The sequence below is a fragment of the Grammomys surdaster genome, unplaced genomic scaffold (genome assembly GCF_004785775.1).
Source record: "Grammomys surdaster isolate TR1022 unplaced genomic scaffold, NIH_TR_1.0 242, whole genome shotgun sequence".
Classification (NCBI taxonomy): domain Eukaryota; kingdom Metazoa; phylum Chordata; class Mammalia; order Rodentia; family Muridae; genus Grammomys; species Grammomys surdaster.
In genome coordinates this window covers 321,425-343,288 of record NW_021604687.1, presented here as the reverse complement: position 1 = coordinate 343,288, position 21,864 = coordinate 321,425, and the positions used below count along the sequence as shown (strand labels likewise).

The following is a 21,864-nucleotide window of genomic DNA, read 5'->3' as shown; positions in this document are numbered from 1 at the left end:
TAATGGCACAGAGAGGTCATATTCCTGAGGGACACCTTAAAGCTTAATGGGCTATGGCATCGCTGTCCCCTCTCTTCCACACCCTCAGCTTCCGCAGCTACCAATAGGTTTGTCTAAACCAAATTCAGAAGGGTTATGCTATGCCTCTGTGACAACCTTATTCAGTTTCCAAGTCTCTGCTCATGGGTAGTTCCTTGGCGAGATGCTTCAAAGAGTTGTTTCAGACAAGGCACTTAACTCAAGCCTCTGCTGGAAAAGTTCATACACTAGGAAAAGTATCTGTCTGTGTCTGTGGTCCACACTAGGCTGTAAAGAACCATGCTTTATCCCATATGGCCCAAGTGCCTGAATCACAGTGAATGGTAGAAACTGATTCTTATGTGGACTGAGGAACACCAATAGTAATTTTAAGGATTGGAAAGATGCCTCAATAGGTAAAGTGCTTGCTACCCAAGTTCAGGTCCTCAGTACTCACATAAAATGGGTTCCACTTCTTATGTCTATAAGCTTAGTACTGGGCAGGCAGAGACAGAGAGATCCTGGGGTTTGCTGGCCAGCCAACCTACGTAGATCAGCAAGATTCAGGTTCAGTGAGAGATCATGTCTCAAAAAATAAGATGGCTAGCCACAGAAGAAAGACAATCAGTGTTGACCTCTAATCTCCATAAGTGTGTGCAGAGGCAAGCACACTCATGTAGATAGGTCTTGAGCATGTGCACACACACCACACATTTTATCAGGAGAGGGAATTGTTTATGTCTGCACTGCCTACTGAGATTGGTAATATAGTTCCATACGTGAGATGGTCTTCTTCTTAAAATAGCAGCCACACACCCCCGTATGTGGGGAACAAAAATCCAAGAGAGTGAAAATAAACAAATGGCTCTGAGAGCCTCGTGCTTCTGTTTGGGAGGCAGCTTCGAATCAGCAATGGACTCCAAGTTCCTTCAGGTCTCTGTAGAAATCAGGGCCCATCCGTGTCAGTCTTGCAATTAGACATGGTTGCCTGGTGTCTGCCAGAAACATGAAGAGGTCTCTGCCCGAAAGAGCACAGAGCAGATGGGGTTGCTGAGAGCAGCTTGTGCGTGAGCACGCCGCCTGGGGGAAAGGAAGGCAGAGAGCCGGGAGCTGTGGTGCCTGCTACACTTGTCCCTGGAGGAGAGAATTAGATGCCACAGAAGCGGCTCCTGGACTACTAGCTCCCGGCACTGCGACCCAGATGTCAGGATCCATGAAGAACAGGGATCTTCATGGGTCTTGCACCGTGGGGGCAGAAGTGCATCTGTAATGGGCAGGTGCAACAGCTAGGATGTGGCTGCCCTGCTCTGCCAGCTGGAGGAGGTCACCACCAATATGCTCTTTGGCATATCCACAGGCGCACCCCACTGCTGGGATGTCAGGGAACGGCACCCCCTCCCTGCTGCTCATGGCATCTCTTACCTGGCCAGGCTAACCGTGAGTAACTCTGATCCCTTTCCTCAGTCTTTCCTCAGCATAAGAAAAAGGCCAGCCCCCGAAAGTGACAGAAAAAGGACTGTTACAATCAGGATCTTTCTGTATTAGTTACTGCTGTGAGATCCAAGGTCACAGAGAGAGACTCAGGGAATCCAGGGAAATGAGAACTCTAAGCTATATATATGTACCACAGGACCCTGCTGGAAGCATCAAAGGAAGCTTCAGGCTTGTGGTTTCTAACATGACTCTTCGGTAGATTGGAAATCAATACAGTTAACGAGAAATTCCCTTGTACATATAAAATGAATAGGGTTCACATTTTTATAAGATTCTTCACAAAATCAATCCTTTTGCTTGCATATGTGTGTAGAATGTGTGCAAATGTGAGTGTGTGTGTGTGTTCCTGCGTAGGGGCACATGTATGAGTGGGTGTTTGTGTATCTGTGTACTTGTGCACGTGAAGCTCAAACGTTGGTGTGGGGTATCTTCGTCAACTGCTCACTGAGGCAGGCTCTTCCACCGATCATCCATTTGAATAGTGCAGTTAGCTGGTTTGCTCTGGGGAGTGTCTTGGCTCAGCTTCCCAAGTGCTGAGATTATAGGCAGGCTACCACACCCACTGTGCATTCGTGTGAATGATAGGGTTTGAAACTCTCTCTCATCCTCATCGTTAAAAGGCGAGTGCTTTACCCCTGGGGCATGTCTCTCCCATATATTCTAGGAACTTTTTAGTGTTTTTATTTATAACATAATAATGGTATTATGTGATGATGTCTTGCTTTAATTACACATCTTTATTTATGAATTCATAAACATTTACTTATCTGTGTATCTTATGTGTGGTTAATGGTGTGTACCATGATATAAAATGTAAGCTCAAACTTTGAAACATTATAAAAGTCCAAAATGCAGTATTCTAGGGCTTCAGTGGGACATAGAAGGGTGTGGGTGTGGCCCTATAGCTTCAAGTATGCCTGACTTCTCTTTGGACACAGTGGCCATCTCCCTGCTGTCCAAGGTAAGGGCTCCTAGCTCAGTCAGCCGTGAGCTCTCCTTTCTTTCTCTGACCTATGCTCTTCTAACTGGATGAGTCTAACCTCAAGACACAGCAAGGGTCAGAGGTAGGTGGCTGGTCCAGTCTCACATGTCTGTCCTTTTTTCCTCATCCCTCAAGGGTGGCTGTTGCTACTTCCAGCCAAACCACATGAGTTCAGGAATGTTCATAGCCGTTGCTGAAGGAGGCAGGGGACTGTCATGTTTACTGCACAGGTGATATCTGGGCAACATTTTTTTCAACAACTTTTCCAACACTGAAAAGAAGTGTCAAAAGAAGATAATGAAGTGTGTGTGTGTATGAGGTGGGAGGGGACATAGGGGCTGTCACCCTCTCTCTGCTCAAATACTTGCAACGCTTACTCACCTCATATGCCATCTTACAAAGTTGGCCTTAACACACACCAACAAATCGTGTCCAAGACACATCCCCGGGGCCACGAAACAATTAAGCTGAAATTTTCCAATTAAAAAACAATCAAGAAACTAAAGGATATAAAATTGAAAATTAGTTGACAATGACCATAACGTTATTGTAAAGAACAGAGTTTAAACTGGAGGTCAAAGCTTTAATTACTGACCTTCTGAGTCAGTAGGAGGGCTATGGCTGTGGCTTAGGTCTTATGTGTCTTTCTACATAATAAATATGAAACATGTACAAAATAAAAAAATTAACTAATGTTATATAAACAACAATAGATTGTGGACAAAGAAGGCTTCAGAGGAGACTTTTAGCTTTAAGACATAACGACAAAGATGGCCTGCATGTCGGCAATAACCAACTAACACAGGACTGAGACAAAACTTCTATCCTTCATTTGTTATCATAAACTTTATGAGAAGTAGCCACTGTTATCATGTCCATTTGACAGGCAACAAAACCAGGTCACACAAGACTTTTTAGATTTTGAAGAACAGAGTTTGGCTCCTTGAGCTTCTTGGCAAAGCATGTCGCCACTCCATGACTCACAGCCATGTTTCAGAAACTGGAATACTTACTATGTCTTCTTAGTCAGCTTAGTTCCAACAATTTTTTACTTTGATAGAGGTTCTAAGCATTGCAAAAAAAGGCTTTAAATAATATTTTTTTCACTTCTTTGAGATTTTCCTATGTGATAGACTTTGAGTCCACTCACTCCCTATAGTCCCCAATTCCTCCCACACCCATCCCTACCTTCTTACCCACTTACTTTGAGTCTTTTTTTTAAAAAAAGCCTATCAAGTTCAATTTGTGTTGCCCAAGACTCTTGAGTGTGAGGCTATGCCCTGGAGTGTAGTTGACCTACCAGGTCATAGTCTTAAAGGAAACTGGCTTTTCTCTCCCAGCAGCCATCGAGAGTTTCTCCACTGGGAGTGGGAGTTCCTGCCCACATTTCCCATCCATGCTGGGATTTTGTGTGGTTTGAGCCCATACAACTGCCAAGCCATGTCTGGAAATCACGCTTTTGTCGACATCTACTGCTATTGGCCTCTACAATCTTTCTACACACTTTGTACAATGATCTCTGAGCTTTGTGGGAAGGGAGTGATATCTGTGTGAGGGAGGCTGGAGAGCTCCAGTAATTTATTCTCTGCACATTGAGCAGTTGGGAGTCTCTGTGGTAATCACTGTCTATTGCAGGAAGAAGCTTCTCTAATGAGGACTGACAGATGCAATGATCTCTGGGCATTAATGATAAGTCATTGAGAGCTGGTTTAACACTATGTCTGTTTAGCAGAATAATAATGTAAATTCTCCCTTTGGTACTGTGACCTATCTAGCCACAGGCTTTTGGCTCTGATAACAGTGCCAAGTATGGCTTCCATCTTTTGGAGAAGGACTTAGATCCAATGAGAAAATATTCGCTTGCTCAAATAACCACTATTACATCAGAAGGGCTTGTCTTGCTGGGATTATTCTACCCAGCAGGGTTCACAGATGGGCAATATTGATTACTTTTCTCTTCGGTAGATTGCATAGCAACTTCTAGCACCAGAAGAGCTAGCCAGTGGGGATAAAACATCCAGGTCAGTACCACACGATTAAAAATTAGACGTGGCGTTATATTTTTGTCTCCTAAAACACAACTTTATTTTTCTGACTATAATGGTGAATTGTAACTGATATAAAAAGGAAACCAAACACAGAAAACAATTATGTAGAAACAAAAGGTTTCTCAGCCTCCTCAAAAGGATTACTAGTTTCAGTTTATCCATAAAGGTATGTTTTTTCATAAGTTAAGACTAAGTTTAGACAACTCTTTTATAATAGTTTTTAACTTTCAGGACTTCCCAACCTTCCACCATCTCTACTCGGGTAGATCAGTTTCATTCCCATTGCTGGCTGTGTAGTATCCCACAGAATGTGCCATTACCTAATTGACATACTTTCCCACTGTGCCATTACCTAATTAACATACTCTCCCACTGGAGCACCTATAGGTTGTCCACAGTTATTTACATTTTTTCTCATTTTCCCTTTTCTTCTTTCTTTTATTTTTGTTTCTTTCTTAGTTTCCTTCCTTCTTTTTTTTGATACAAGGTCTCTCTGTGTAGCTCAAGATGGTGTGGAACATAGAGCAGGGTGGCCTCAAGCTCACAGAGATAAGCCTGCCTTTTCCTCCTCAGTGCTCTGATTAAAAGACTGTGCCTGGCCCTCCCTCTCTTTCTTATTAATTCAGATAACCAAGCAAGGGGAGCCATTGTTAGCCAGGCTCTTGCTTATCCTATTTTGAATGTGTGTGCACCCATAAAACTCAACAAACAAAGAAGTTTAAGTCCTAGTTTGAAATATTTCCCTCAGACCTCCCAGTAGTTAGCTGGAGTTTTTCTAGATTTTCCTTAAGGTGAATTACATGTTTTACTTGTGTTATGTTGATATGGCTTACTCAAGAAGAATCCCTGCCCTGCCTGGCCCTGTGCCCTTGGACTTAAGTAGTGTTGATTTATCCAAAGGTAACTGCCTTAGTGATTTAGGACCACTTCCCTAGATGCTGAAAGTTCAACACCTGTGTGAGATGTAAGACATTCACCCTGGTCTCTTAGGTACTTTCCAGAGTCCAGAATGTCTTTCTAGATAGCTCTTAATCTCAGATGTCAGCTCATGAGGCTTCTTTTCATTCTGATGTCTTATCATTGGAGTTGTCCAGTTTGTATTCCTGTGTTGGTGCAGGTGTCAGTGGGAGGAGCCTCTGAGATGCTCTTCAGTTATTGGTCTACCATATACAATGCCCTGCGTTGTGCCAAGCCCCAGAGAGTACAATTGGTCTCCTCAGAGATGTAGTAGGGTAGAGGAAGAAAAATGACATGTGTAATACTCTAACACAGTCGTCTTGACTAGTGGAGATAGTAAAGCCCAGAGATGCTTTGTCTTCCTTATCCTGTGTACAGTATATATAGATACAGAGGGTCAGACTCAGCTGTGGGTCCCTTAATTCTATTAATGATCTTCTTTGGGGCAGAGAAGGGACACTCACCTCTTCTCTTCATTTCTTATTTCTGAATCACTTTCTAGTTCAAGACCAAAAAAATATACCCCCTGGGCTGGAATGGCCAGACTTCAAAACTGCCTTTGAAATAGGACACTGTGGGAGAATGCAGAAACTCCAAACAGATTTATCAAAGGGTTCCCCTGTCACCACATGGTGATTTACAATCTGCTCCAGTTCTCCAGTCAACGAACGATGTTTCACCCAGATCCAAGTGCAGCTCTAGTGAGGAATTTGTCCAACACACTGACCACATGCAGATGAGGAAGGGAAGGAGAGAGAGGATAGAAAGAACAAAGGAACAGAAAAAGGGGCAGAGAGCAGGAAAATGAGGAATGGAGAAGAAAGAGAGGGAAGAAGGAGGAGGTGAGAGAATACAGAAGAGAGGGAAGGAAGATTTACAGACCTTGCTCCCTAGCCTGAAGTCTAGAATTTTCTTCAAGGCCTCTAAAGGAAGCAAGTGCCATTGCTCCACAGTCTTTGGCACTGTACTCTATGTAAAGGACAGCTCGGCTGTGGTCAGGTGTCGCGAGCAACTATGAGGGCAGTGGTCCCATTCCTCTTTTCCAGGTAATCTCCTGCATGACAGAAAAGGTGACTATGTAGCACCTTTATGCTCTGGGGGGCCTGGCAGAGAACCAACCTTAAGTGTTTGGAGAGACACTAGCCAGGACATGGGAGAGTGGTTGGTTTTCTAGTCCTTTGATTCCCTGGGCTGGGAAGACAGGGTTTTCCCTGATGTGTTCCATATTGAAGCCCTTTTGTGTGTAGAGGACCTGAGGGACATCTTGTGCAGAGTCCAGCAGGGACAGAGGAAACCTGGTAAGATACTGGTGAGAAATCCTGGGGTTGGGAACTAAATAAGAGAAAAGCTATTGGTGTGAACTTTCAGAGAGGGCCGAGGAGGGGAAGTGTGGCATAGCTGGCTCCCAGCACCACTGACATTTGGTTCCACAAGAGAGCAATAGCCAGTTCTAATGTTCCGAGCACAATTACCAAAGCCAAGCCGAGCCACGTGACTGCCATGCTGTGTTTTCAATTATTCCCTCCCCTTTCTCTGTCTCTCTTGGTGTTAGGCCTAGAGGGAAGTCCCTTTCCACAGAAATGCAGCTCTGGTTTCTCCACCTCAGCCCTTGTATTTCTTTCCCATTCACATTTTCTGGGCTGACTAGGTTGGCTTGGAACAGTTTCTGCTCTCAGATGGAGGGTGTCTTGCCCTCTGTCTTCTACTTTCCATCCCATGGTCTCTGTCATCTCTCAGGAGGGCCTAGCCTTAGAAATGGCCACTCCTTGTAGAAGAGCTTGCTTTTTATAGCTGACAGTGCTCGCTGGACACACTCATGGGATGAGCAGTTTCCACCAAGAAATTTGAGCCTCATCTGGCCTGAGTCCTGCATGCAGCCAGTGTCCACAGCCAAGGAAGCCTACAGCTTTGTACCTCAACCTCAAAGGACCCCATAGCTTCTCTGCTGTAGAAGACACCTAGTGAGTAACTGGTCATGGCTGGGGAACTTGTAGGTGAAGAGAGGAACTGGGAGAGAAAGGGTATGTAATCTGAGGGTCTATGGAAATTGGTAAATCAAGATATTCAGAATCAGCTGCTAGGAGGGAGAATGGATGGAGGGAAAGGTAAGCGTTGGCTGGGGTAGAAGTAGCCTAGAAATCACATTCTTTCTGGAAAGTCATTGTTTTTGAGGGCTTAGATGACTAGCAGTAGACCAAAAGACTTGTTTCAGGAAGACACACTTTTAAGCCTAAACCTGAATGTGTTGATTCGCATAACAAAATAAACATCATAGCTTCAGGCATGGCTGGATCCAGCTGCTGTGCGACAGCATCTAAACTTGGTTCTGCTCACACACACACACCCATCCTTCTGTTCCTTATTCATTTCTCCATTTCTCATCCTATCTGCAGGACATCCGAACCTTCCATGCCAGTTTTACTCTCCACACAGAGGTGCTTAGCAACTCATCCTTAGTTCTTCCTCACCTGGTTTCAGAAACTTCTAGAAGGATTTTAACATAAAATGTTTTGGTTTTCAAACTTTCAAATGGCTAATGTACATGTTCTGGCACACACACACACACACATCGTGTACTCAAAACACCCTCCACACCACACATTCCACACACTACACACATACACCATGCACGTTCCACTGAGGTTGATCTGAAAGGAAGGGGGTTCAACCTAAGTTATTATCCACAGTGATGTTGCCGTGGAGCTGCCAGTTCTGGGGATTTGAAAGGACAGGGAGTTGAGGACCTCCTGTGCTGGAGACAGCAGCCTGAGGGCAGCTGTGATGGTTTGGATTTGAAAAGGGATATCTGAAAAAGAAACAAGTAACAGGAAGAAAAAGGCACTGAGAACTCAAAGACCACAGACAGACACAGATCAATCCTCTCAAGACAAAGCTAGTTTCAGCTTTTTGTTTGAGGCTGCGGACACATTGAATGTGGAACTGACACGGGAGTTTCCATGACTTTAGGGGAAGGAAGCAAAACCCTGGTGCCGGATCTGGAAGCAGTGGTGAGTTAAGGAGAGAAAGTGCAGAGCACAGAGCGTTTATTCAAGAGTACCAGGATAGGGTGACAGGAAGGGCAGTTGTAAGAATAAGGAACCAGATTTGTTTTTCAAGACAGGGTCTTGGCTGTTCCAGGGTGGCCTTGAACTCACTACATAGCTGAGGTTGGCCTTGAAGTTCTGATCCTCCTGCTTCTACCACCTGGAGACTGGGATTACAGGTGCCATTGTGCCTGGACTACTGTATAGTTTTAGGGACAGAGGATGATTGATGTGTGGATTGTCAAGATCCCATGGGAGAGTCACTGAGTGAAGGTGAGCAAGGCGGCAGGCAGGACTACGGAGAGTCAGCTTGGAGGCTCAGGATTTAGCCACATTGAATAGTGTCATGGTGGTCACTGCCCTGTGCTTTGGTCATCTTTCTGTGACAAGAGCTCACAAGGGTTTATGAGGACTAAGTGGTAAAACAATCCGAACACTTCCTGGCATACTACAGTAGTGACATTTTGAAGTCGCTGAGTACATGACAGAGGTAATTATAGAATCACAACAGATTTGTTGGCCAGTGATGAAGCCCAGCTGGTGGCCACGAAGGTTTCTTTGTACCAATCTGCTCAAGAATGAGTGCGGCCTTCAGGGCTCAGAAACCTGTCACCAAGCACAGCTGTCACTACAGGGCCAGTCCATTATGGCTGGAACTCTCTTACCTTGTGAGGTAGACAGGCAAAGATTAAAGGACTTTGGGATATTGGCAAGGTGTCCCTCATGAAATGAACAACAGAGTTAATTTTTTTGAATAATATTTGTTTATTTAGTGTGCACATGTATGGTTATGAATGCATACACCATAGTAGATGGTGGAGTTTAAAGGTCAGAGGACAACTTGGAAGTGTCAGCCTTCTACCCTGTGGGTTCCAGGGACCAGACCAAGGTCATCAGGCTTGGTGGCAAACACCTTCATTGTCTTCGGCATCTCATTTTGTCAGCCCAAGATGCAATGATGCTTTTTGTTTGTTTGTTTTGTTTTTAACATGTAGTGTGTGTGTGTGTGTGTGTGTGTGTGTGTGTGTGTGTGTGTGTGTGTTCGCCAGGTGTTTCAGGCAGTATCCTAAGAAGGCATTTTTTCGGGGGGGACATGTGAAGATGTCTATGTCACGAAATGCTGGAAGCCATGTGCATCACCTGATTCCATGCTGTATGCACACTAGCAGCAGGGTGAGCTGCCAAGAGCATCCCACAGTTTGTTGTTCTGGCAATAGGCTTTATTTTGTGGCTTGGACCCAAGTCAGAACTTGTCTGGTTACAGCTTTGTAACCTATCTCATGGACACCGGATCCACCAGAGATGCCTCTTGGCAAAACTGTGTTGGGCTGTGTGCCTCATGGGGGGAGCCAGTCCAGGGTTATGAGACTGGGGGTGCAAACCAGGGGAGTGGCTGGCTGACAGAGTAGGTGCTCACAGTCCTACATGGTACATTGGTGTGACTTAGGGCCTGAGGAAGGGCATGTGTGTTTGTCAAGAGCTAGCTGTGTGCTGAACCTTCTGCACTCAGCTCAGCCACGGCAAACTGGCAGATCTTCATCTGGGATCAGAGCACATACATCAGTGGTCACTGGACTGAGCCCTGGGCTCTTGAGTTCTTTTGGAGACACTGCAGGAGATACTAAGGAGAACACAGGGAACCCGGGCAGTGGGCTTCATCCTCCTTGACCCCCTCCATGCTCTGATCTACAGACTAGAGTTTCATTTTAAAGATTAGCTTCCAAGTTTAAAAGCCTCCCAATGCCATGATCCCCCGGAGAAATTCAGCTCCTAAGCCTTTCCTATGACTTAGCTATTTCGCTAGCACCATGGACTTAAATTTCTTTTCTCTGTTCCCCGGTTTCCCTGTCTATAGGATGCAGGTTTGGATAAAGAGTTTAGGATTGGTCTCTGTGAGCCTGAGACACGGAGTGGGTATTAACTCCTTGAGTTATCTTAGCTCCATTTGCCCTGCAGATGAGCTGGGTGCAGGGACTCATCTACCCGGCTTCGTGGATACCCAGAGTTCAGTTCCTGGACTTGAGTTGGCAGCAAGTCACACTACTACTTCCCATTTCTTCTCTTCTCCAGGGACTCATGCAGTGGCAGCTAAGCCCATTTCATCTGCCACTCACCGGCCCAGGCCTGGAGAACAGGAGAGGAAGAAGCGTGGCCTCGCTTCCCCTCTGAGGATGGAGTCCCACGGCCACTCCGGAAAGAGCCGGAAATCCACGAAATTTCGCTCCATTTCCCGTTCCCTGATCCTCTGTAATGCCAAGACCAGTGATGACAGCTCTAGCCCTGATGAGAAGTACCCCGACCCTTTTGAGACTTCACTGTGCCAGGGCAAGGACGGTTTCTTTCACTCCTCCATGCAGCTGGCAGACACATCGGAGGCTGGGCTCAGCAACATACCAGACCTGGCATTGGCCTCAGAGGCTGCTCAACTCCAAGCAGCTGGGAGCGATCGAGGCAAGCACTGCAGGAAGATGTTCTTCATGAAGGTATGGCCAGGGTCTGTGTATCTGACAGGGCTTATAGTTGTTTCCTGGTGGTGTGAATTAATCTTTGAACCCATTTAAACAGGTTAGAAGAACAGAGTTCTTATTGTACATAGCAGAGAGGAAAATTTGAGGCAGGGCTGCCTGGGACTTATGGCAATGGGCTTGATATTGATTGAATCAGGTACAGTCAACACTCTTCTCTGAGATATTTGGTAAGAGATGGTGTCTGTCAGAGACAGACTGATCCTAGATCCCTGGTGAAAAATGCCAGCTGCCACAGCTCTCATCACCACACAGGCATCCTTTGTCATAGTGTAGGCAGGTCAAAACACACCTATCCTGGATACCCAGAGAGGCAGGTACCTGGATACAGGAGAGGCCTTGGAAAAAGAAGGTAAGGAACATGGATGGAAAGGTAACTCCCAGATTCATCTGTGAATGTTTTCCAGGTCCTTTCAGTCATTTTCAACATAAGTGTTAGGGGACTTTCTTGGATTGAGTATATCATCTTCCTGTTAGATGATAGTCTTATGTGACAGAAACTGTGGGGCAAGAGACATCCAGGCTAAAGATGTGCTACATTTATTCCCTAAGAAAGAGTGCCATGATTTTGCTTTTGTGCCATCTATGGAAGGAGGGACTTCTCAAGGGTCCAAAGAACCCTGAATCTGGGGTCAGTGCTGCCAGGTTTCTCCCACAGCCTATTGCCAAGACCATGAGACAGTTACATGATCAAATAACAGACAGGAAGAGAAGGAATTCCAAGGCGTTGGTGAAGTCTGGCACCTTTGTACATACTGACCATTCTTGAATATTTATCTAATATGAGGCATCAGGCCACACTTACAAAGCAGGTAGAGGCGGTTGTCCTAGTAACATCTAGACACAAGTGGCATTTCAAAGTCCTGCCTAGAGCAGGCTGTACCACCGCCTTTGGGATAACTGGTACTGATGAGTCTTGAACTCATCTTGTAGGGTACAAGACAAAGCAAGCATCTTGATGGGCTTCAGATAAGCTGTCCAGGCTTCCAGCTCTCCATGCGTGAGGAGAAATATGCTCAGCCAAGAGTTAAATTTGTTTGTTTAGAAACAAGGCTTCATATATCCCAGGCTGGCCTTGAATTTCCTATGTAACTGAGGAAGGACATAAACTCTCGTTCTTTGATCACTGCCTCTCCAGAGATGAGATTGCGGGTATGTGCCACCACATCTTGTTTCTGCAGTGCTGGGGATCAAACCTAGAGCTTTCTGAATCCTAGGCAAGCAATTTGTCAACCGAATTACATTTCTAGGTTAAGAGTCAAGTTTATTAATGACTGTATGAACTTTCGCAGATGAGGGCTCAGATAAGTGAGATTCCAAAATCATTTGAAGATCTCACTCACTCATAGTGTACACTTTATCTGCTTACTTCTATTTAATTGCAAGGCATTTTGGAGTACCTATTATGTGCCAGCCACTGTGTTGATTCAGATATTGCCCCAAAAGAAACATCTTAGAGTAAAATCTATACTCCAAGATGAGTGTGGGGCTGCAGACAAGTCTGAGAAAGCAAGAGCATGTCCTGAGGTGTGCTGGCTCTCCTTCATTCAGGCAGTATTTACTGAGTACCTAATTGGAGCAGGTATTGTATGATGAATTGATCTTGTGTAGCTTGCATCTGGCGAAGGATGCTGATGTCAACTTAATGCCTGATGCAGAATTTGGTAGAGAAGAACCATGAAGAAACACTGAGAGGGGTAAAGGGAGTGTAGTGTGAATCACAAGGCAGCACAGTGCTATCTGTGATCACAGAGCCTTCTCTATCAACCAGACTCTTGATGAAGAATCTCAGTAACATTGAGGATTGGGTCACATGACCATTGCAGGAAGGAGATCACAGACAGAGGGGTGGCACATGCAACAAAGAAGAAAAGGGTATGTTAGGAACATCTAGGAGGCTGATTCAAGAGGGTAGCTGCAAGTTCAGACAAGCCTGGGCTACAAAGTAAGTTCAACTTCAGCTTTCAGTACACAGCATTTTGCCTTTTAAAAAGTATATTGTAACTATTAAAGAGTCTAGAACATGTTAGTCAGAGAGAAAGGGAAGAGTAATGGCATGTGAAGTTAAGGTAGCAGCCAGGGTCCCAGGCAGGGCTGTGGCAACGCTTTGGTTCTTTATTGTGGTGGTGGGAGGCCAGGAAGTGACATGATAAGGTTGTTTTAACAGGATCTGGAGCCTGGCTAACAGTAAAGGGAACTTTTTGGGAGGCTGTGGTGATAACCCAGGTCAGGAATTAGGTGGGGTAAACTGAGGGGGAGGGCCAGGGTCCCAGAAAATAGTCAGCAGGAACTCCTATAGCCCAGGCAAAGCTAGAAGGTCTTGTCAATGGGAGGATGCAGTGTGAAGACATGAGAGGAGTTACCTCTAGCTGCACATTCTAGCCAGAGCAGCAGCTCAGGGAAAGGATACGTGGGATGTCAGGATGGACGAACAGACACACAGACACACAGACACACAGACACACAGACACACAGACACACAGACACACACACACACACACATGGAGAGAGAGACAGAGAGACAAGAGACAGAGATGGAGAGAGACAGAGACAGAAGACAGAGACACAGGCCTCTACCAGGCTTCCCCTGCTTCTTGGGGCCTCAAGTCTCTCCAGGATTAGGTGTGTGGTGTGTCTTCTCCTACTGAAGCCAGACCAGGCAGTCCTCTGCTGTATATGTGTCAGGCCTCATATCAGCTGGTGTATGCTGCCTGGTTGGTGGCTCAGTGTCTGGGAGCTCCCAGAGGTCCAGGTTAGTTGAGACTGCTTGTCTTCCTATGGGGTTACCCTCTTCTTCAGCTTCTTCAATTCTTTTCCTAATTCAACCATAGGGACCCTGACTTCAGTCTAATGGTTGGGTGTGTGTATCTGCCTCTGTCTCAGTCAGCTGCTGGTTGTCAAGGCTCCTCAAAGCACTTCACAGCCACTCCCTTTTCCCTTTCAGTGGGGACACTCTGGTCCCTGCCCTGGGCTCCCTCCTTCCCCTTGACAGAAGTGCCCTGCTCTCAGGCGTGACTCAGTTGGCCCAGATGGACTTCTCAGTCTCCAGCAGTGCCATGGTTACATTTGATTTCCAAACAACATCTGGAAGAGACCCTGTGATGCCAGCCCCTGCTCTAGAAGTGCCTGATGTGAAACTCAAAAAAGAGGAAGTTGCTTAAAGAGCCAAGTTGAAATTTAAGGGGAAAAAAAAAGGAAAGCGTCATTGGAAGGTTGTGTGTGGCACACCCAGGACTGAGCTGACTCCTGCCTACAGATGTGCACAGCCAGCAGGGATAGCTATGGGAGTGTGAGCCTGCGCAGTGCTGAGGCCCCGTGGCCACTTGCTCCTGGGCCAGCTTTCCAACAGGACCTCAGCCCATTAGACCTAGAACATTTACAGGAGGAAGTGAGTGGATTTCCTGAACACTTCAGAATATCTGTCTTCTTCCACAGAAATACTATTTTTCAAATTCAATTCCCCTGTCTGTCTGTCTGTCTGTCTGTCTGTCTGTCTGTCTGTCTCAGAGTTATGTGGACAAAGACGACCTTGAGTTTTTTATTTTCCTGCCATTTACCTCAGTGACATACCACACCAAGTGTAAACAATGGTGAGGATGGAATCCAGGTCCTCCTTTATTCTAGGAATGCATTCTGCCTACTGAGCTATATTTCTAGCCCTGAAGACTATTTTTAACAATGTCTTTTGAGCAGAATGTCAAGGCCAAGGAAAGAGGGCACTTCCTCCTTCCCTTTCTCCCTGTCTCCCTCTCTCTCCTCCTTCCCCTTCAATATCCACCTTCAGTCTCTACAATAACTGCATTTTTACATGTTCTAAGCTATTATCTGGAGTAAAGAACAAATCCGGGGGCTAGAGAGATGTCTCAATGATTAAGAGCCTTTATTCTTCTTCCAGAGGACCCAGGTTCGATTCCCAGTACATACATGGTGGCTTGCAACCGTCTGCAACTTCAGTTTGAGGGGATCCGAGCCTTTCTTCTAGTCTTCATGGGGACCAGGCATGAATGTGGTGCACAGACATTCATGCAGGCAAAACACTCATAAAATTTAAAAAAAAGGTTTTTTCTTAAGGAGATGAATTTTTGGTGTACTCTCAGGGGATCTGTGTGGAGACAAGTGTGAGCATAATGAACCATGTCTCTTCTTCCAAGGGGCTCATATCATGTTCTTAATTAAAAGTTCTGTGAAGGGCTATTATATCCTAGACAAACTCTTCCAGGCTAACGTCTGCTCAGCTTCGTGTGGTGTAATAGAATACCACAGGCTAGATAAATTACAATGAAAAGAAGGCTGTTGGGGATGGCCATGTTCTCCTAACATCAGAACTCAGGAGGTGGAGGGTGAAGAGTTGTGAGTTGTTGGGATGTCTTATCCTCCCCCTACCCCTTTTATCTTCAATATGTGCCCACACATTTAGAGTATAGTTTACACAAGCAGCACACAATCATTTACCTTCAATATCACACTGTTTATCGTATGTTTGCCTCTATTTAGTGTCATTTCTGGGGCTTACAATTATGTCTACCATGTTGTCCTTTGGTTTCTAATTGTCTGAAATGCTTTGTACCTGTTTTCTTTCTTCTTATCTTTCAGACTAACATATTTGTCACATTTTCTCTTGGATTAGCTTGCTAGCCGTGGATTACCTTTGATTATTTTATCACTAGAATAATTATAATCTAAATATTATAATCTCGTTTAAACTTGTACTTCACTAGAGCACCCAAATAACACTCAGAATGCAGAGCACCCAGTTCCATCAGCACTCACGTCCTCTTCCCCATCGCTTCCAAACAACTAATTTTGCACATATTTTTAATTTCCAGGCATATCCTGCTTACTAATCTGTGAGTCAGTACTCATGTGCACGGTCATTCATGTTCATCCTTCTACCATTTTCATGTCTTTTTGTCTTTTTGTGTCTCGCTGAGGATTTTCCTGTCTGAAACAGGCCTATCTTTAACAGGGCAAGGACCTGAGCTTAGAGCGCAAATGTCTTAAAAGTTAAATTAAGATAAAAATATTTAAAACGCATCTTTCTGTCCTTCCACGTTGACAAATAAGCCTCCATAAGAACTTGCGGGCCAGCTTCCGTTAAGTGCTTGGACTCCTCAGAGTTCTGCCCTGGAACGTGGTTTTTTGCAAGGTCAATCTTGACTCTTGGCCATCACCCTCTCTCTGGTTATCCCTTTTGTCCTTCATCACAAGGGCCTTAGGTTTAATTGCAAGTGGTCACCTGCAATTCCCTATTCATTCCCTCCTCCAGCAAGCCCTGGTAGCCCAGAGATGTGCATATCCATGTTGTAATCCTCTGGGTGAAACCCACCTCTGGGAGAGAGGGGCTTGGTGCACAAATGATTCTGATAAAATACCACCATCCAAATTTGCTCCTCACTTCCTCTCTGGATGGATCTTAGCAGATCATCACATAGTCCTGAAAACCCATTTGCTCACTTGGAACTCTCCGGAGTTGGTCCATTTTTGAAGGTACTGTGGGACACAGACCTTGTTGAGACTGGGAACTAGTTCAGAGTAACTACCCTTTTAAGTATTTATGGAGAGAACTCAGTATGAATCGGCACAATGAGGCCACCCTTAAGACATTGGCATTCCCCTTTCTTGAACTACCATGTGGGCTTATAATAGACATTCTGTCAGCATTCTTCGGCTGGAATCTAGAGCCAGTGGTGCTCAGTCTGGGAAGATAGCAGCCAGGAGGCTAGACACGTGTGGGGGGTCCTGCTCCTCCAGCTGCCCTCCTGAGAGGATGTGCAATGCTTTGATCCACAGTGGCACATCCTGCTTTTCTATACAAATTTAAAACACTGGTTAGGCAAAGTCACCACTCATAAAGCGTGACTCAGAGGCCATGCAGTCAGCTCAACCGTCTGCATCTCTGGCATGTGCTGTGGGTGCAGGGGGGTAGAATCAATGCCTCCTTGGGCAGACCAGTTCCTTCATCCCTCTGCCTATGAGCAGCCCAATTTGTGGCTTGAGGCCTAGGTTTTCTTGGCAAGCAGGAAACCCTATACCCTGGCTGCTTGTTTCTTCCTGCCACAGAAGAGCCGCTTGTGGGTACTGAGAGCAGTCACTGTGAGGGAAGCTTGGGTTTCTAGGACTCCCATGGAGCTGGTGGGTCCCTAGAGTAAATGGGAGGATGTAGAGGGAGATAAGGGTGGTCCATGTGCAGGAAGTGGGGAGGGACAGCCCACAGGTATGACTCATGCCCACTTGCTGATGCTCACCCAAATTCCATGTGATTTCTAGTTGTTTCCAATGCTAGAAGACATTTGGAAATATTCCTTTAGAAGTTGGCTTCATTAGTTGGCATTTTGAATTGCATTGGTTTTGGCAAGACACCAAAACCAGTAAAACTAGTAAAGAGTCTGCCTGGGTAGAAAGAGAATAGAGGAAACTGGGAAAAGTCAGTGAAGCAGATATCTTTCCAACTGTTTGCCATCGTCCTCTGTGTGTAGGTTACAGCAAATCAAGTCTTTCCCCAGCCTCTGCACATAGTCCACTCCTTACAGCTGTTTGGCTGTATGGCTGCCTCTGTCTGGAACACTTAGGAACCAAATCTGGGTCACCCTGTAAGACCCAGTGTGATAGTTAGCTTTCAAGGACTATATCAAAATACCCAAGAGAATCAACTCAAAAGCCAGAAAGGTTTATTAGGGTTTGAAAATCCAGAGGCTTTTAGTTCAGAGTTGGTTCACTTATTCTTGAGTTCATGGTGGGGTAAGAATATCTGTGAGGAGGGAGCCTGTGGTGGAGGAGCATGTCCATCCAGTAGCAGATGGAACAGAGAGTGTGAACAAGAATGAGAACCGGAGTTAGAGGGTGAGGAGGCTTGCTTTTTATAACAAAGTCCCTAACTTCCAAGCCCACTGTGCTGTAAATCTACAAGTGAGTTCCTTTTTAAAAGACTGCTTTGAGGGTTTGTTTTATAGTTGTCACCGTACTGCTATGTGCATGGTCATTTACATGACATGTGACTTGTCAAATTGCTTCTTGGGTCTGATAGTTTATCCTCTTTTTGAGACCTTAAACTCTTACCCTGTCCTAATTAGGTTTCTATTGATGAGATTAACACCATGACCACAAGCACCTTAAGGAGGAAAGGGTTTAGTTCACCTTACAGCTTATAGTCATGAAGGAAGTCAGGTCAGGAACTCAAGGTTTACCTGTGTTCTCCTCAATTTCTTTCAGAGTATTATTTATGTCCTTCTTAAAGTCCTCTATCATCATCCTTAGAAGTGATTTTAAATATGAATCTTGCTTTCCTTGTAATATGAGGAATTCAGGACTTTCTATTGTACGAGAACTAGGTTCTGATGATGCCAAGTACCCTGGGTTGCTGATGCTTATGTTCTTGCACTTGCCTTTAGCCATCTGGATCTACTTAGTGCTACCTGCCCTGTCTCTGACTGGAGCCTGTCTTTCCTATTATCTTGGTTGTGTCAGAATTGTGTGGGGTGGGTGTTGCTGCTGGGGTTAGAGCTGAAGCCCAAGAACTGCCCAGTGCTTGGGCGCAGACAGGAAGGAACCAGTGCCCCAGGCCAGGAGTGAATTCCTGGGTCCCAGTGGGTCCCAGTTACTCCCTGTTTGGGGCGGGTGTTGCTGTCTCCTTACCTAAGGTACTGCCAGGGTTAGAGCTCCCCACATATCACATTTCTGGCTGACACTTATTTTCTGTGCTTAGATCTTGGCATATCTTTTCCTCTGTCTTCTGTGTGCTCAGATGTGACAGTGTTTCCTTAGAGATGTGTCATTTACCTCTACTTATTTTGAAGCACTTGCCTTTGCCTCTGATTTTAGAAGTTTGATTATGAGGTACCATGATGTTTGGTCCTTGGGCTAGATTTGTCCAGTTCTAGCATCTGTTGTGGCTCTTTTTGTGGCACTGTCTAGTAAAAAGAAGAAGCCTATATCTTGCTACTCACCACTCTAACACCTTGACTAAGTCTAATTTTTGCTTGTTTCTAGAGAATTTGTAAATGGTGGAAGAAGCATTTTGATGACAGGTGCTTTACAGTCCTTGTCAGACAACCCCAGCACCTGGTTTATCTAGGGATTCACTCACTGTCTACTTCCCCAAATATGTGTTCTTGGCTCTCGATGCTATAATTGCTGGCCTTCGGTTGCACATTGGACACTTAGGTTTTTCTGGTAGAGATGATGCTCTGTGTAGCACCCTTGGTAGGTAGGCGAAGCACTTAGTTCTAGTTGGCTCTTATGAATGTCCGTTGCCATGGCACTGTAGTTTTGCTGTGTTTCTGTTCTGCTGTGTTTCATCCTCGTCACACTACCAGATTGCTCACTTAGTCTGTGAGGTCCTGACTGATGGGGCTGAAGGATCTTCCTGGGGCCCAGTGGGTGACCATTTGCTGCACAAGAAGAGGACAGAAGTTGTAGGACCTAGGTCTTTTCTGCCATGTAGGGGAATGAGTTCTCAGTAGCTAGGTGGCCTGATTGCCTGCTCTGTCCCCTTGATAAGGGTGGTGGTGGAGATGGCTCTATAGTCCTCAGAGTAGCATGTCTGTGAAACCTGAGTCAAGGGTCCATTCCAGGTTTCCACAGGCCTTCCTTTTCCCTGGTGTTGTATCATACAGAGCAAACTCATTTTCTTGACTGCTTTCTAGCTTTGCTTGTTGGTAACTATGGGTTGTGGGGCTCACAAGCCCCTCAAAGAAATGTAAAGCCATAAATATTCAGAAAATCTGGGGGAAATGCTGGAGGCTAGGACCAGATTTTGGCTGTAAAGCACAAAAGGAGGGTTCTGTGTGGTGGTGACCATGTCGATGACCTAACAGTGACACTGTGACACTGGACTGTCATCTTGTGGGTGTTACCACTGAGGGAAATGGTGTGAAAGGGCATGCATCTTTCTGCATTTTTTTCTTATACCTTTATGTAAATCTACAGTAACAAACAGAATGTGAGTTAAAAGGAGTTAAAAATTGCATCCCATATGCTAGAAAACTGCAATTTGCAAACAGCACTGTTAAAAAGATAATATCTATGATTACATTAGAAAGTGTTTAGGAAATAATATAATGAGAGATAGAAGTCCATTATGAAAAAAATTATAAACTTTACAGAATTGACACTAAAGGAGGCTTACCTGAATAATGGAGACATTTGTATATCGTGCTTATGAAAACAAAAAGGTGTTAAGTACCAATTCTTCTAAACATTTATTGGTGAATTTAACTAAAATGCCTTTTAAAAATTAAAAGGTCTTAAATTAGCATACAAAGGTTTACATATCATGGCATTTTAAAACAAAGATTTTAGGAGTCTTCTGTCCTCTCAGTCCCAAGCCTCCTTGGCCCTCAATCCTCCCTTGCGACCTCCCCCAAGTCTCCTGTCTGTTTTCATGTCACATGGGATATATGCCACCTCCACCAGGACCTCTCTTTACCATCTCTCAGTCCCCTTTCTAATGCTTTAGTCATTCTGTGTTTATATCCACTTAGATATATACACATGTACATGACATGCTAGGATTCACGGACAAGAAAGAGTGAGCATTTTTTTGTCTTTCTTAACTTGGGTCATCTTCCTTAATATATGCAACAGCTTGCCTTTATGTGGATTTATTTTTGGTTTGTCTGCTGTATCTCTCTCAGCTTCTCAGATCTATCATTTTCTGTCTTTTCTTTCATTTGGGGAGTAGTCAGTCACTATCTCCTTAGCTACTTTCTAACTTAACCTTCTGCCTTCCAAATTTCACAATCCTGGAGATACCAACATGGGATATTTTGCTAGTATTCCATAGGATTCATGAAAATTTATTTGTGTAGTTTTGATTCATCTTGTGTTTTTAAGTAGATCTCTTTTTATACTCTTAAAACAACATTATGGGCACTATATTTAATAATTTATTTTTTTGTTCTGCTTCCACCTACTATGTGATGTGGTTCTGATTCTAATTTATCTTTTCCTCTGTCCTTTGAGCTAGTGGTATGTTCAATTTTCTAAGTATACATTAGAATTCTAAGATTTTGATTTGATTATTCTTATCTCATATTGCTCTTCTGAACTTTCCTATTTTTTCATTGTTTTAGGCACACTCACAACACTTCTTGATTTCTGCTTAAAGACTTTTGGCAGTTAACTTGAAGATTTCTGTTATTTCAGTGTTGATATCTGTGAATTCTTTTTTTACTCATGTTGAAATCTTTTTTGGTTTGGGTATGATGGGTAATCTTAAATCAAACACTGGATTTGTATAACTTACAACTATAGGTTGTAGCTTCTGGAACTTATTTAAGTTTCATTTTAGTTGTTTTTATTTGATATTCCTCTTTAGTCTGTTAATCTATAGGTTATTTCATCTATTTCCCAATATTAAACAGTTCGTTGGATCATTGGATGACGCTCACTACTATTTTATTTGGGATCTTACACACATGTATGAGGTTGTGCCCCACATTGTTACTCTGGTTGCAAGCTTGTGTGTGCCTCATGATGATACTGAAATTTCTGTATTCCTTTCTTTCATTGGTTGGTATCAAGGTTTACTTCCTTCCCCTGTATTGAAAATTTTGTAGCCTTGCATGTTTTTGTTTCTGTGACAAATACCTTGGAGAAAACAGTTTAAAATGTAGATACTTATTCTATCTCATGGCCCCAGGAATTTCCATCCAATGTTAATGGATGGGATTTGTTATTGTGCCTGTTGTAAACTTGAACATCCTAGAGAAAGCATGGTGGTAAATCTAAGCTGTTTACCTCCTGGCATTTAGGAAGGAGAGAGAGAGAGAGAGAGAGAGAGAGAGAGAGAGAGAGAG

General features: G+C 44.4%; 1 protein-coding gene across 1 annotated transcript in view; it reads left to right on the top strand.

Moving 5' to 3' along the window:
- Positions 1-1,250: 1,250 nt before the first annotated feature.
- Il16 (interleukin 16) overlaps positions 1,251-21,864 on the top strand; it is a 130,381-nt gene continuing 109,767 nt past the window's right edge. The window contains exons 1-2 of the mRNA XM_028774636.1: positions 1,251-1,455; positions 10,614-11,026. Coding sequence (XP_028630469.1) covers positions 1,251-1,455; positions 10,614-11,026 — 618 coding nt within the window. The remainder of the gene's footprint in view (positions 1,456-10,613; positions 11,027-21,864) is intronic.